This window comes from Pinus tabuliformis, chromosome J, assembly GCF_031772625.1.
Source record: "Pinus tabuliformis cultivar Carrire ecotype Pingquan chromosome J, CPIR1, whole genome shotgun sequence".
Lineage (NCBI taxonomy): Eukaryota > Viridiplantae > Streptophyta > Pinopsida > Pinales > Pinaceae > Pinus > Pinus tabuliformis.
This window is the reverse complement of record NC_142295.1, coordinates 689,205,644-689,217,738: the sequence shown is the minus strand read 5'-3', so window position 1 is coordinate 689,217,738 and position 12,095 is coordinate 689,205,644. Positions and strand designations below refer to the sequence as shown.

The following is a 12,095-nucleotide window of genomic DNA, read 5'->3' as shown; positions in this document are numbered from 1 at the left end:
CAGCAGGGATGAATCTTTAGCTCTCAGATCCTTAAACCAGAACAAGGATATCATTGTCCTGAAGGCTGACAAGGGTGGTGCCGCCGTGATTCTTGACAAGGTTGATTACCGCAGCAAGATGTTAGACCATCTTCATAATAGTGGAAGCTACAAAAAGCTTTCCAAAAATCCCTTGAAGAAGGTTGCTAGAAATGTGGCTATGGCTATTAAATCCATTAGCTCGTTGAGTTCATTACACCATAAGCTCATTGAAAGTAACCCGATTACTCCGAGAATCTATGGCCTCCCTAAGATCCACAAGGAAGGTGCCCCCTTAAGGCCCATCGTCAACACCATTGGAGGTCCTACTTATCTCCTCGCGAAGTTCCTGGCTTTAAAGCTTAAGCCCCTCGTTGGTAAGACTGAGTCCTTCGTAAAAGACTCTGCATCCTTTATCGACGAGCTCAAGGACATTAAGCTTGATCCTGGGGACATTCTGGTTAGTTTTGATGTTGTCTCCTTGTTCACTTGCATCCCTATTAATGAGGCCATGACTGTGATCAACCGCCTAACGGATCCTGACACGGCTAGGTTGGTTGAGATCTGTCTCACTTCAACCTTTTTCAGTTTTGAAGGGGAGTTCTTTGAGCAAACATGTGGGGTTGCTATGGGATCCCCCCTTTCCCCTGTTGTGGCTAATCTGTTTATGGAAGATTTTGAGTCCAAAGCTTTGAACTCTTCCCGACTCCTTCCTAAGCTATGGAAGAGGTTTGTGGATGACACCAATGTCATTTGGTCTCATGGCCAGGATGAGCTTGATCTCTTCTTTGATCATCTTAACAAGCAGTCCTCAGCCATTAAGTTCACTAAGGAACAGGAAGTTGATGGATGCCTTCCTTTCCTTGATATTCTTATTTCTAGGAATGAGGATGGCTCCCTGGCCCATCAAGTTTTTCGAAAGAAAACTCATACGGAGCAGTATCTTCATGCCAGTTCCCACCATTTCCCAGCTCAGAAGATGGGGGTTCTTAGTACCCTTGCTACTCGGGCCCTGAGGATCTCAGACAAGAAGAGCTTTGAGAAAGAAAAATCCCATCTGCTGGATGTCTTTGTGGAGAATGGTTACAGTAGATACCCGGGTCATAGGGCTTTCCTTAAAGCTTCCAAGAATTCTCTGGTGAAAAAAGAGCCAAGAGATCGTGTTCCTGGTGTCCTTCTTCCTTATGTTCAAGGGACCACGGATAGAATTAGTAGGATTCTCAGGAGACATAGTATCCCGGTATCCTTCAGGCCCCTGAACACCATCCGTTCGTCTCTCAGATCGGTGAAGGATCCCATCGACCCTAAGGATATGAAAGGTGTTTATTTGATCCCTTGTTCGTGCGGGACCCCCTACATTGGGGAGACTGGTCATTCCATTAATCAGAGGATTAGTGAGCACGCTGCGGATCTGAGGCATAGGAGATTTAAGTCTTCCGCTTTGGCTGAGCATGCGGAGAAAACCAGTCATCATATTTGTATTGAAGAAGCGAGTGTTATTGCTAAGATTCCGCATTTCCATCATCGTAAATTCAGGGAAGCGCTAGAGATTGAAAAGAGACCTAGTAATCTCAATAGAGATGATGGTTGGAAAGTCAGCAGGTGTTGGGTCCCTGCCCTCTCCTCCTAGTGGTTTCCGTCCTCGTTGGTTTTTTATTGTTCTCCTTTTTATGTTATCGTCATTATTTCGCCTCTCCTAATTTTATTTATGGACCTCGGTATAGCTTTTTTCTTCTTATATTGCTTTTCTATTTTACTATTTAACTCGCTATTTTTATTATATTTAACTGTATTCATTATTCCATTCACCTATTTTTCCCTTTTATTTTCTTACTTTATTTGTTATTATTATTATTATTATTATTATTAGTAATTTTTATTTATTTAATTTGTTTTTATTATTATTTTTATTTTATTTATTTATTTATTTATTTATACTATTATTTTTATTTTTCTTTCAGTTTTGTTTTATCCCCATTTGGTTATTCAATTTAATTTTATTCTTTTTATTTTATTTTTCGTATTATTTTATTTTAATTCACTTATTAATTTTTAGTTTTAACTAATTAATTTATTATTATTATTACTATTATTAATATTATTATTACTTTTTATTAATTAATTTATTTTCATTATTTTTCTTCATTTAGGTATTTATTCTTTACCTTTGGTCCTTCAGTTAGGTTTTATTCCCCCTTTATTTATTACTTGATTACTTTATTAGTTTGTATTATTATTATTATTATTATTATTATTATTAATTTAGTTATTTTAATTTATTTTTATTATTATCTTTATTTATTTATTTATTTATACCATTATTTTTCAGTTTTGTTTTAGCCCCATTTGGTTATTCAATTTAGTTTTATTTTTATTAGTTTTCATTTTTATTATATTTTTTATTCACTTATTAATTTTTAGTTTGAATTAATTAATTCATTATTATTAATTATTACTTTAATTATTTTATTTCTATTCTTATTATTTATTTTCATTTATTCTTTACCTTTGGTCATTATTCCCCCTTTATTTATTATTTGGTTTCATTATTCTTAGAGCTTTAGTATTATTTTGCATTACTAAGTTTTAATTTATTAATTAATTAATTAATTAATTTGTTTTAATTTTATTTTTACTATTGGTATGTGTTTTATTCCATTGATCCATGAGCGTTTTAACTTTTATTTATCTCATTTGTTTTATTCGATTTGGTTGTGGATTTATTTTATGAGTTTTTTATATTTTCATTCTCCCTTAATTTAGTAATCTGTTGCAACTAATTTTCTTACTGTATTTTGATCCTGGTCCCTTGGTCATATTAGCGGCTGGTCAAACTAGCCGTTGGAGGCTCTACTCGGTCTATTTAACATGCTTCGCTAGATCTGTTCTTCAACTTGTCCTGACGATGAACCACACTAGTTGGTTCGAAACGCGTCGACAAATGATTTTCCATGTGATTTTCGCCGAAATCTTTCTCTAACATGAATGAAAGAGATCAGGGCAAGCAGAGATCTTTGATGCAGAGAGAAATTTCTCCCTAGTTGAGAGGGAGCGTTAAAATTTGACAGCTCAGAAATGAATCTCCTAGAAGAAATCATATATTTTAGTTTTGTTTAAACCACCTATAATAAAATTTCATTTTTAACAATTTTAATATAACTTCCCAAAAATAGTAAGTCACGTCTCAATTTAAAAGTGACTTTCCAAAAATAGAAAGTCGCGTCTAAATGATCAAGGATGATCTCGACATATGGAATCCACTTTAAAATCAAATCAATCATGATTATACAAGTCAAGAATTAATATTTTTATCATTACTGGTATTATTATTTATAAAATAATCTAAAGTCATTCACCTTTAATGAATTAATAAAAACAGATTCTCATGAAATAAGTAAACTAAATTGAAAATCTCTTACTTGCCAAATTGAACCTATCTCTTGGAATAAAATAGTAACTCCACTCTTAAGAGAATGTAACTCTCCCTCATTAATTCAATGTATGTAAAAAGTGTAACTCCCCATTAAATGCATTTGTGACTCCATCATTCAATTCGATCTGTAACTCTCACCAAATACTCTCTCTCTCCCAAATTCGAAATGTCGCTTCTCAAGACAAGTGTACCTCTCTCTCTATTCTTGGGATGAGTTACACTTCTTCTCAAATAAATTCTCCCTCATGGAATTCAATTCTCTTATTATTGGCTCAAGGAATGAATTCATTTTGTAACTCTTTTTTCTCATCTATTTAAGCAACAAAAAGTGAGTTGATAGTAATATGTTCATTGTGAAGAATGAGAGCTAGAGTTGAGTGTGTGCAAAACAAGCATGAGAGTAAGGGAAAAGTTGGAGCAAGTGTGTAGAACAAGATTTAATCAAGAAAGAGATTTTCCAGCAAAGAGCAAGAGCACTTCAGTTGCAAGTTGATCAAACATTGGTGACTTTATTCATTCTCATTATTTCTCTCTTTATACTCTGATGAACAATTGAATAAATCAAATAGAAGAATAATCATGTGGGTTTTGCCCTTGTGAGTTTTGCCCTAGTCATTGGACCTAACTCTCAGTGTCTCATATTTGTGCTTGTCTATCTTCATATGGTCATTAAGTTTATGTTCTATTTACAATTGTTGTTCTAAAAAGTTGTAAAGAATAACCCTGCATTCTAAGTAATTGTAACAACATAATACATTCAGTTTTCTGCAAAGTACATTCAGTTCCAATCAAATTTCTGCAAAGTATATTCATTTTTTTTGCAAGTACATTCAGTGTTATGCATAGAACTTACAAATTTCTGCAAAGAATTTTTAAATTTTTGCTTAGAACTTTCAGATTTTAACACTTTGCCTACATCCATGCATGTTCATGATGTATTCCATGTATCTTTGATTAAAAAGTATATTCCTACTATTGGTCACGTGATTGATTCGCATATAGTCCATGTGGTCCCAGAGGGTTATTTCCAGGTACAACCCACACAGATTTTGGACAGGATGGTCAAAGTGCTCCGGAACTGAGTCATCAGCATGGTAAAGTTACAAGGGACCCTTCTCGGTCCTAATGAGGCCACATGGGAGCAAAAAGATGTAAAGAGGGAAGAACACCCTAATCCTTTTTACTGGTGTATTGTATCTACATGTATAAATGCGGCGGTGAGGACAATGCATAAAATAAGGGGGGAGGAATGTACTATCCCCACCAATTTACAATGTAAATATGTGTACCTCGATATTAGGTTGGTGAGTTGGAGACATTTTTGTGGGCATGCATGCCTATGTATCTATGTTTTGTGTATTGTGGGGGGCAATATGTCCAGGCTTATTTGTTGGTTTTGGTTATGTGGCCGAAGGGCCAGGATTGTAAATATAATATAACTGATGTACATATTTTCTTTATAATTATTTAATATGTTGGTTGTAAAGCCCACTCTACAATAAGAGTATGGAGGCATGCGACTCCACAACAACACAGGGTAACGATGTTGGATGGCGAATGTTGGTGATGTGGACACTTGGGGCCTACATGGCTTTGGGGTGTGCCAGATGGAAAAGAGGCCATGTAGTTATGGGCAGTGTAAATATACTTGCCTGCAAGATTGATGATTATTATTATGACGATCATGATTATGATTCTAATGATGGTTAGAGTTCAATTCTGAGGAACAAGTTGGTGAGACGTAAGCCCTAAGGTTAGGGACATTACAGTGATAGAGAAGGAAAAAGTATTGTTCTCATCCTCTAATTTTGAGGCTACACTTGAATTTATATTCTCCATGTTCTCTAGTGTTGTTCTTCTATATTCTGTGTGCTTGCACTCTCATCAGTGATTGCTCACATTTGGTCTTGTGCAGGAAGTTCATATATGACCCACAGTTAAACTTAAGATGACTTTTCTTGAGACTGTATTGAACAGATTCAAGCCATCTTGGAACCTTGAAGAGCTTCTTTAGAACTAAGTGCCAAGTCAATAGGGTACTTACATAAAGGTGTTCATGAGCAAACATGAACCTTTGTATGCCACATTCCGAAAGGGCCGACATAATAGGCAATTGCACGTAGGTCCATCAAACTAAACAATATACCACTCAGTCTACTGTAAAACAAGGGCACTACTATCGTTATCAATTCCATCTATACTTTTGCCTGTCCAGGTGGGTTTTCAAGCTTACAGGAGGGGAAATTTACTGTTCAATAATTAGCCCTGCACTCAAGCAACCCTACCCAATCTCTAATGGCTATTGGAACCTCTGCCAGTGGACCTTCAATGTTTACATTGCAATTTCCCTTGGGTTAGCAGCTTGATTTTCTAGTTTTCAGTTCAAGTGTTCTAGTTTTCCCTTACTAAAATTGGTTTAAAACTAAGCTTAAGATAAATATTTATGTATGTACTAAAAGCCAAACAATATATTTGTTCCAGTAATAAAAAATTAACTACATCAGAATGCCTGTTGAACTTTGCAAAGACTTTAATCTATGGCAGGGTTTATTCTAATAAACTGTGGAAATACAAAAGTCTTTTTAGATAATGGACAAATAGGTTTCTTTATGTGTGGTGTCGAATTGAACAATGGGATACAATCAAAAAATAAATAGTAATTTATTTTTTTGACCATGGTGAATCAGTAGATCAAAAATAAATAATAATAATAATCTAATTTTAGGGTCATGGCCAAGCCAAACACCAAATCGGTGTATGAGACCCCCTTGTTTGTGAGACAACGGAACCACCTCCATGCAGCAATTTCTAACTGCTAAAGTCTGCAAAGTGTACAAACACTAGCCCCCTCTGGATTTGAATCTATGACCTCTTATGAGGTAGTAAATGTTCTTAACCATTAGGCCCAGATGTTAATCTATCAGCCATTCAATGCATTTACAAAAACAGTCACGTAAGTGTGAAATTCATACACTTACCTTCTGAAATAAAAATCGCTACTAAATAAAATCACAAAACAAATGCTTGATGGCGAGATCAATATACCTTTATCTCAGCCATTCAATGTATATCTACAGAAACAATGAAGTAAAAACCAGTTGTATGAAAGTAATACTCTGTTATCTTAATTGACAACTTAACCCATTTCAACTCCAAAGAATTATTCATCCTCGTTATAAGGCTCCCAAGCCATTTCTTAAGGCTAAAATTTAGAAATAAAAGAATACAAATAGACATTTCCAATGATAAAGAAAAACCAGTGAACCTTATTGTTTTATCACAAACCAGAATGAATTCAAATTTTTCATGCATCAAAACATATGAAGCATGTCCATACAGTACAATTTTTTAAAACTGGTTTGCACCTCTATGAACTGCATCAGTTTGGAGAGTAACCCAGAAGCAAAATTAATGGCGATGTATCAACAGAAGCCATACAATAGGATTATATGTCTACAAAACTCAGAAGCACCTCTATAAACTGCAACTTGCAAAAAGAGATGTTGTTTACTGTCAAAAGCACTGGAAAAATGTAATGGTGCATCAAGATTCAAGCGACATGTTGTGCTAAGGTTAAAATTTTTACAAGCTTTTTTCTCCTGAGTTCATGTGGTACAGGACCAAATACTCGGGTTCCAATAGGCTCTCCTTGTTTATTCACAAGAACAACAGCATTGTCATCAAACCTGATCTCACTTCCATCACATCTTTGTCGCTGCATAGCAGCACGCACGACGACACAATATACTACTTCACCCTTCTTAACTTTCCCACGAGGATGTGCTTCCTTCACAGATGCAATAATTGTATCTCCTAGGCGTGCTCCTTTCCTCCCCTTGAGAGCCTGGATACACATTACTCGCTTTGCCCCTGAGTTATCAACAACTTTAAGACTGGTTCTCATTTGTATAAATGTTCTTTGTTGCTGTCAATACCGAAGAAAAAGATTAATAGATTAAGTATACGCATCCCATATTTAAAGATATTTTGAGCACTGATAAACTTTAAAGTACACACCCAAGAAAGTTTCAAAGGAAAAATGTCAAAGTTTGAAAGAAGTCACAAGGAAAGGAAGTGAGCAAATGCTGGAAATGTGCTTTACATAAAAGTGAGATATGCACCACCAAAGTTCAATAAAATTTATTTAACAGGAGACCTATGTTAGGAACCACTTCTGTACATGAAGCAGCCATTTCTGTACATGAAGCATTCCCCTGATATGGTTACAAATGACTGGTAAACATTTCCCTTTACAGAATGCCTGTCTACAAGCCTACAGTACAGATAAAAGTATTAACATACTCCAGAAGATGGACATTGTAAAGATTTGTGGAATGCTTATAGCAACCAAAGAGGCTTGTTTCATTTCAGTAAGACCTACAACAAGGACAACCATTCTGAGCAAAGGGAGTAAGCAGTTGTTAGATTCAAGAACAGGAAAGATTAACTATTCATTTTCTCATTTTGCAAAGGTTTTCAAGGAAAGCTATATTGTCGTGTACTATTTCAGTTTTTCCCCTTGGAAGTATCCCACATACACAAAAAAAAAGTAAGTTATACCTTGTTTAAAATGCTCAATGAGATAAGTATTAAATGACTAACAAAGGACTTGTGGAGAAATGGCAAGAGAAGATTATGCAAATTGCAAATATCTTCTTAGAGACATTAGTTTTCACTCAACGCAATAAATGAATAAGCAAAGGTTTAAATACCCGAAGTATCAGATCACAGAATACAACTAATGCACAAATATCACTGTAAGAATTCAGCAAATGCATGAAGATCACTCTTTGCAACAAATGAAAAATTGTTAGTGAAACATCTTCGAAGGAATGGAATGAATCCAGAATAACAATTTCAAAGGTAAAAGTTCAGTGTTTCATATCCCAAATGCACATTGCAAACATAATATTATCTTTTACATTAAAAACCATAGAGATGTTACTTGCCACTAGACACGAAAAGATATACTCAAAGACTGTAGAGATGTTAATCGCCTCTAGAAAGGTCAAGTATACCACTATATTTGACAAAGTATATTTTGGCATTCAAAGATTACATGCTGGCGCAATATTTTATGCCAAAGATTTAGAAACAGGTAAAGTGCACCCAAAGAAAACTAATGCTTAAATGTAGTACCTAAGCAACATAAAATGTACTATAATATAAGATATTATATGATAATTTTACTAAAGTCTAGAGGCAAGCAAAAGAATAGACCAAAGATAAGATAAGATAATTTTACTAATGGCTAGAGGCAACCAAAAGAATAGACCAAGTTACCAATATAAATAGAAAATACAAGTTACCAACATAGTGTGGGAGTGTCAAGGCTACTCCTGAAAGCTAAAAGGTAAAGAGGTACAAGTGAAAATGAAGGAAAAGCAACTACGAAAGTATGAAATGAGAGGGAAAACACTAAAAAGAGAGAAGCAGAGGCAGATTTAGGGTAGAGATCAAGGCCATCTCTATCCCCATCAATCACTATGAAAATACCAAAGAGAACCCTGATAATATTCCATGGGAAGTGCCTGAGGCTGAGAGGACCTTGTTGGGTGATTCTAGGAGGATCCTGGGGGCAATCAATTGAAGATCTTCTTGCATTTGAGGTCAGAGAAAATCTAGTGACATGCATCTGATTGCTCGACTTGGGTTAGCTCCACATTGAAATCATGTACATCTTTATAACCTCATGAAAGTGGTTCGGTCATCAATAGAATGGGAGGAAGCATGTCCTCTCATTGATCTAATATCATATGCGTCCATGACCAAGGAATTTGCACGACACTAAGTACCTCCAAGCCGTACTTCTAGAATCAGCCCAGTCAAATTGAAAATCGGTCAAACCAACCGGTTAGCTCCCTGAGATATCAAACCAGCCCAATAAATCCGATTCGTTGGTCGGTCATGACCGGTTAGGTATCAAACCGGCCAGTTTGGGTACCAAACCAGCCGATTTCGTAAAAAACGATCGATTAAGAAGCCACATAGTTGGGCATGTCGATGGGACTAGCAGGTGGTTTTTGGAAAACCATGGCAGGTTCCCTCCTAAATCTGCCCCCCTAAGCTCCTATTTGCCTCACAAATTTGATTTCTAGTGTTTGTGAGCATATGACAGCTCGGGAAGTTCTGCAATAGCATTCAGTTTTGGAGCAACAATAGCAAGTTTGGAGATTATTTGCCATCTTGGAGTTGGTTGGAGTTGTCTAGTGGAGTTGGGGGTGTTGATCCCAATGCAAATCTGGAAGTTAAACCAGGAGCTGAAGGAAGCGAACCACCAATACCAAGCATGGCACATGGTGACACGTGAGGGAAGCAGTGGTCGTGCAGCTCACCGAACTCGTGGTTACAGTATTTGTAGGCCTAGTGTTGTTGCTCATACTACTACTAGTACTGCTATTAAGGTTGGAGAGGAGTTTGAGGAGTCCTCAGACTCTGAGCTAGATGATGTTTATGTAGCTCTTGGTGATGATCCCATGTGTAGTAGTGATGATGAGTTTGATGAGTGATCACTGATTTGTAATAGGTTGGTGGCCTAGTAGCTTAAGTTGTAGCAATGCTTTTGGATTCTAGAGGCCATTTAGAGCCTCAATGTAGCATTGTTTTCAGACTCTAGAGGCCATTTAGAGCCTCAATGTAGCATTGTTTTCAGACTCTAGAGGCCATTTAGAGCCTCATTGGTTATGTATTTTTTCGATGATATCTTTGATATGTATTGCACTTGGTTCCATTTTGATATTATGCACCCTTACATGGTATATAGATGAGAAGACTTTCCATATTTTGGTTCTAATGCTTTGGAATCATGGTTTGTAATCTTAAAAATAAGTTTTTTCATTAAAAATTGATTATTTTATGTATTTTAATTTTTTTCCAATCTTGGTTTATTGAATCTGATGCAATATGGTTTGATCCGGTTCCAGTTCGAATCACAGTTAGATAGGTGAACAATTTGAATCCCAGTTCCAATTTTTAAAACTATGCCTCCAAGTACCTCCAATGGCCAAGATAGGCTGAAAGAAGCATGTGACAAACTTGGTAGGGTAAGGTCTAGATAAATCTTGTAAGGTCTATCCTCTATAAGTGGTTGCCTTGCATATGTAAATAGCCAAACATCTATAATCTAAATAGTGGAAGAAGGCAGCAAAGAAGTCTCCATCGTCATGATATAGATAGGGATATCTCCCTCAAATGTCATAATATATGAGAAATCTAAAGATATAGTGCTCCTTAATATCAATCTTCTATAGATGATACAACTTACAAATCCTCTCCATCCACAGGATGTGATGATCAAGCTCAACATAATGAGAACAAATCCTCAATTCATCAAAAGAAATATTGAGGCCATGCGGCCAATGACACTAACAACAATCATGGTGGATAATAAGGTTATCCTTCAGTTGCAAAAAATGCAAGGCCATCTTAGTACATAGAATCTTGGGGAGGAAATATATGTGAAATGAATATATTGTCGATATATGGCTTGATTGACCACCTTATTGATATGATATGATATCCTTTCTAGAGGGAGGAGTTGTCTATGATCATCCAAAGAACACCCAAAAGGAAGTACTCAATAGAAATGCCAATGCATTCAAAGAGCAAAGAAGCCTCTAAGAACCAACACTACTTTCACCCCAAGGGATCCATGGAGGCAATCCCCCCAAAAAGAACAAAGGGCCAAGTAAGGGTATCTTTACCATCATGTAGCTAAATAACTTAGGAAGCATATCCTAAGAAGAAAAGCAAACAAGTTTGAAAATGCTCCCAAAGGCTAAAGCACTTAGCTCGGAAAAGTGCCTACAGAACAATCCATTTTCTATGAATCATGTGCTAGAGCATGATATATTAGAATCTCTAGACAAAACCAATTCGTAGTAATCTAGGCCCCTAAATCTTAGGCTTTAGCACCATAAAGCACAATGGGTTTGATGATCATGTCAAAGAGATGCATCTTGGAGGGAACATCTTGAAAGTGCAAACATTGGCACTCAAGGATAAAAAGAGACTCGTTCCCCTTACTAAATTGAGGTTGGGAAACAAACCTCTAATTGAATCTAAGACACATGAATTGGACCCTCATAAAAGTATATGTTGCGGTGATCTCCACCTCTCCGCCTTGTTACCCACCATTTTGTGGGTGATATCCCTAGGATAAAAAATATTCTCCATGATGATCCTCAGTCGGCAGCCAGCAGCCCCTCGAAGCCACCAACTAGCTCAATGTGCCATTTCTCAGCCACCTGAGCCAGCCATGTGGTCGCTCACCCATCTGTCATGATCGTATATTTGAAGGTGGGCCTCCCAAACCTAAAAGTATGCCTTGTTATTTGGTAATTGAGTATTCTAGTTTATTTATCATGGAAACTTTGGGCATGGATTAATGGGGGGATTCAACGAAAAGAGTGGTCTAGGTCTATGCTCTTGTTCCCTAGGTCCCTTTTGGAATGTTAACCTTGCACCCTACTCCCGTGGGATCTCTTTTACTGGCCTATTGGTTTTAGGGATGGTACTACATAAGAAACCCTAATTTTGGTTGTGTGGTCCCACTCCCCAATTCACATATATTACTCCCCTTCCACTCATTACACCCCCAATCATCTCTCCTCCCACTTGGGTCCACATTCCTCCACTGGGTCCA

The 12,095-nt window shown here is 36.5% G+C and overlaps 1 protein-coding gene across 2 annotated transcripts in view; it reads right to left on the bottom strand.

Moving 5' to 3' along the window:
• Positions 1–6,694: 6,694 nt before the first annotated feature.
• Positions 6,695–12,095, bottom strand: part of LOC149228695 (Ribosomal protein L14p/L23e family protein) — a 165,817-nt gene continuing 160,416 nt past the window's right edge. For both annotated transcript variants that reach the window (XM_089378328.1, XM_089378327.1), the window contains exon 3: positions 6,695–7,376. In XM_089378328.1, coding sequence (XP_089234454.1) covers positions 7,002–7,376 — 375 coding nt within the window. In that variant the 3' untranslated portion in view covers positions 6,695–7,001. The remainder of the gene's footprint in view (positions 7,377–12,095) is intronic.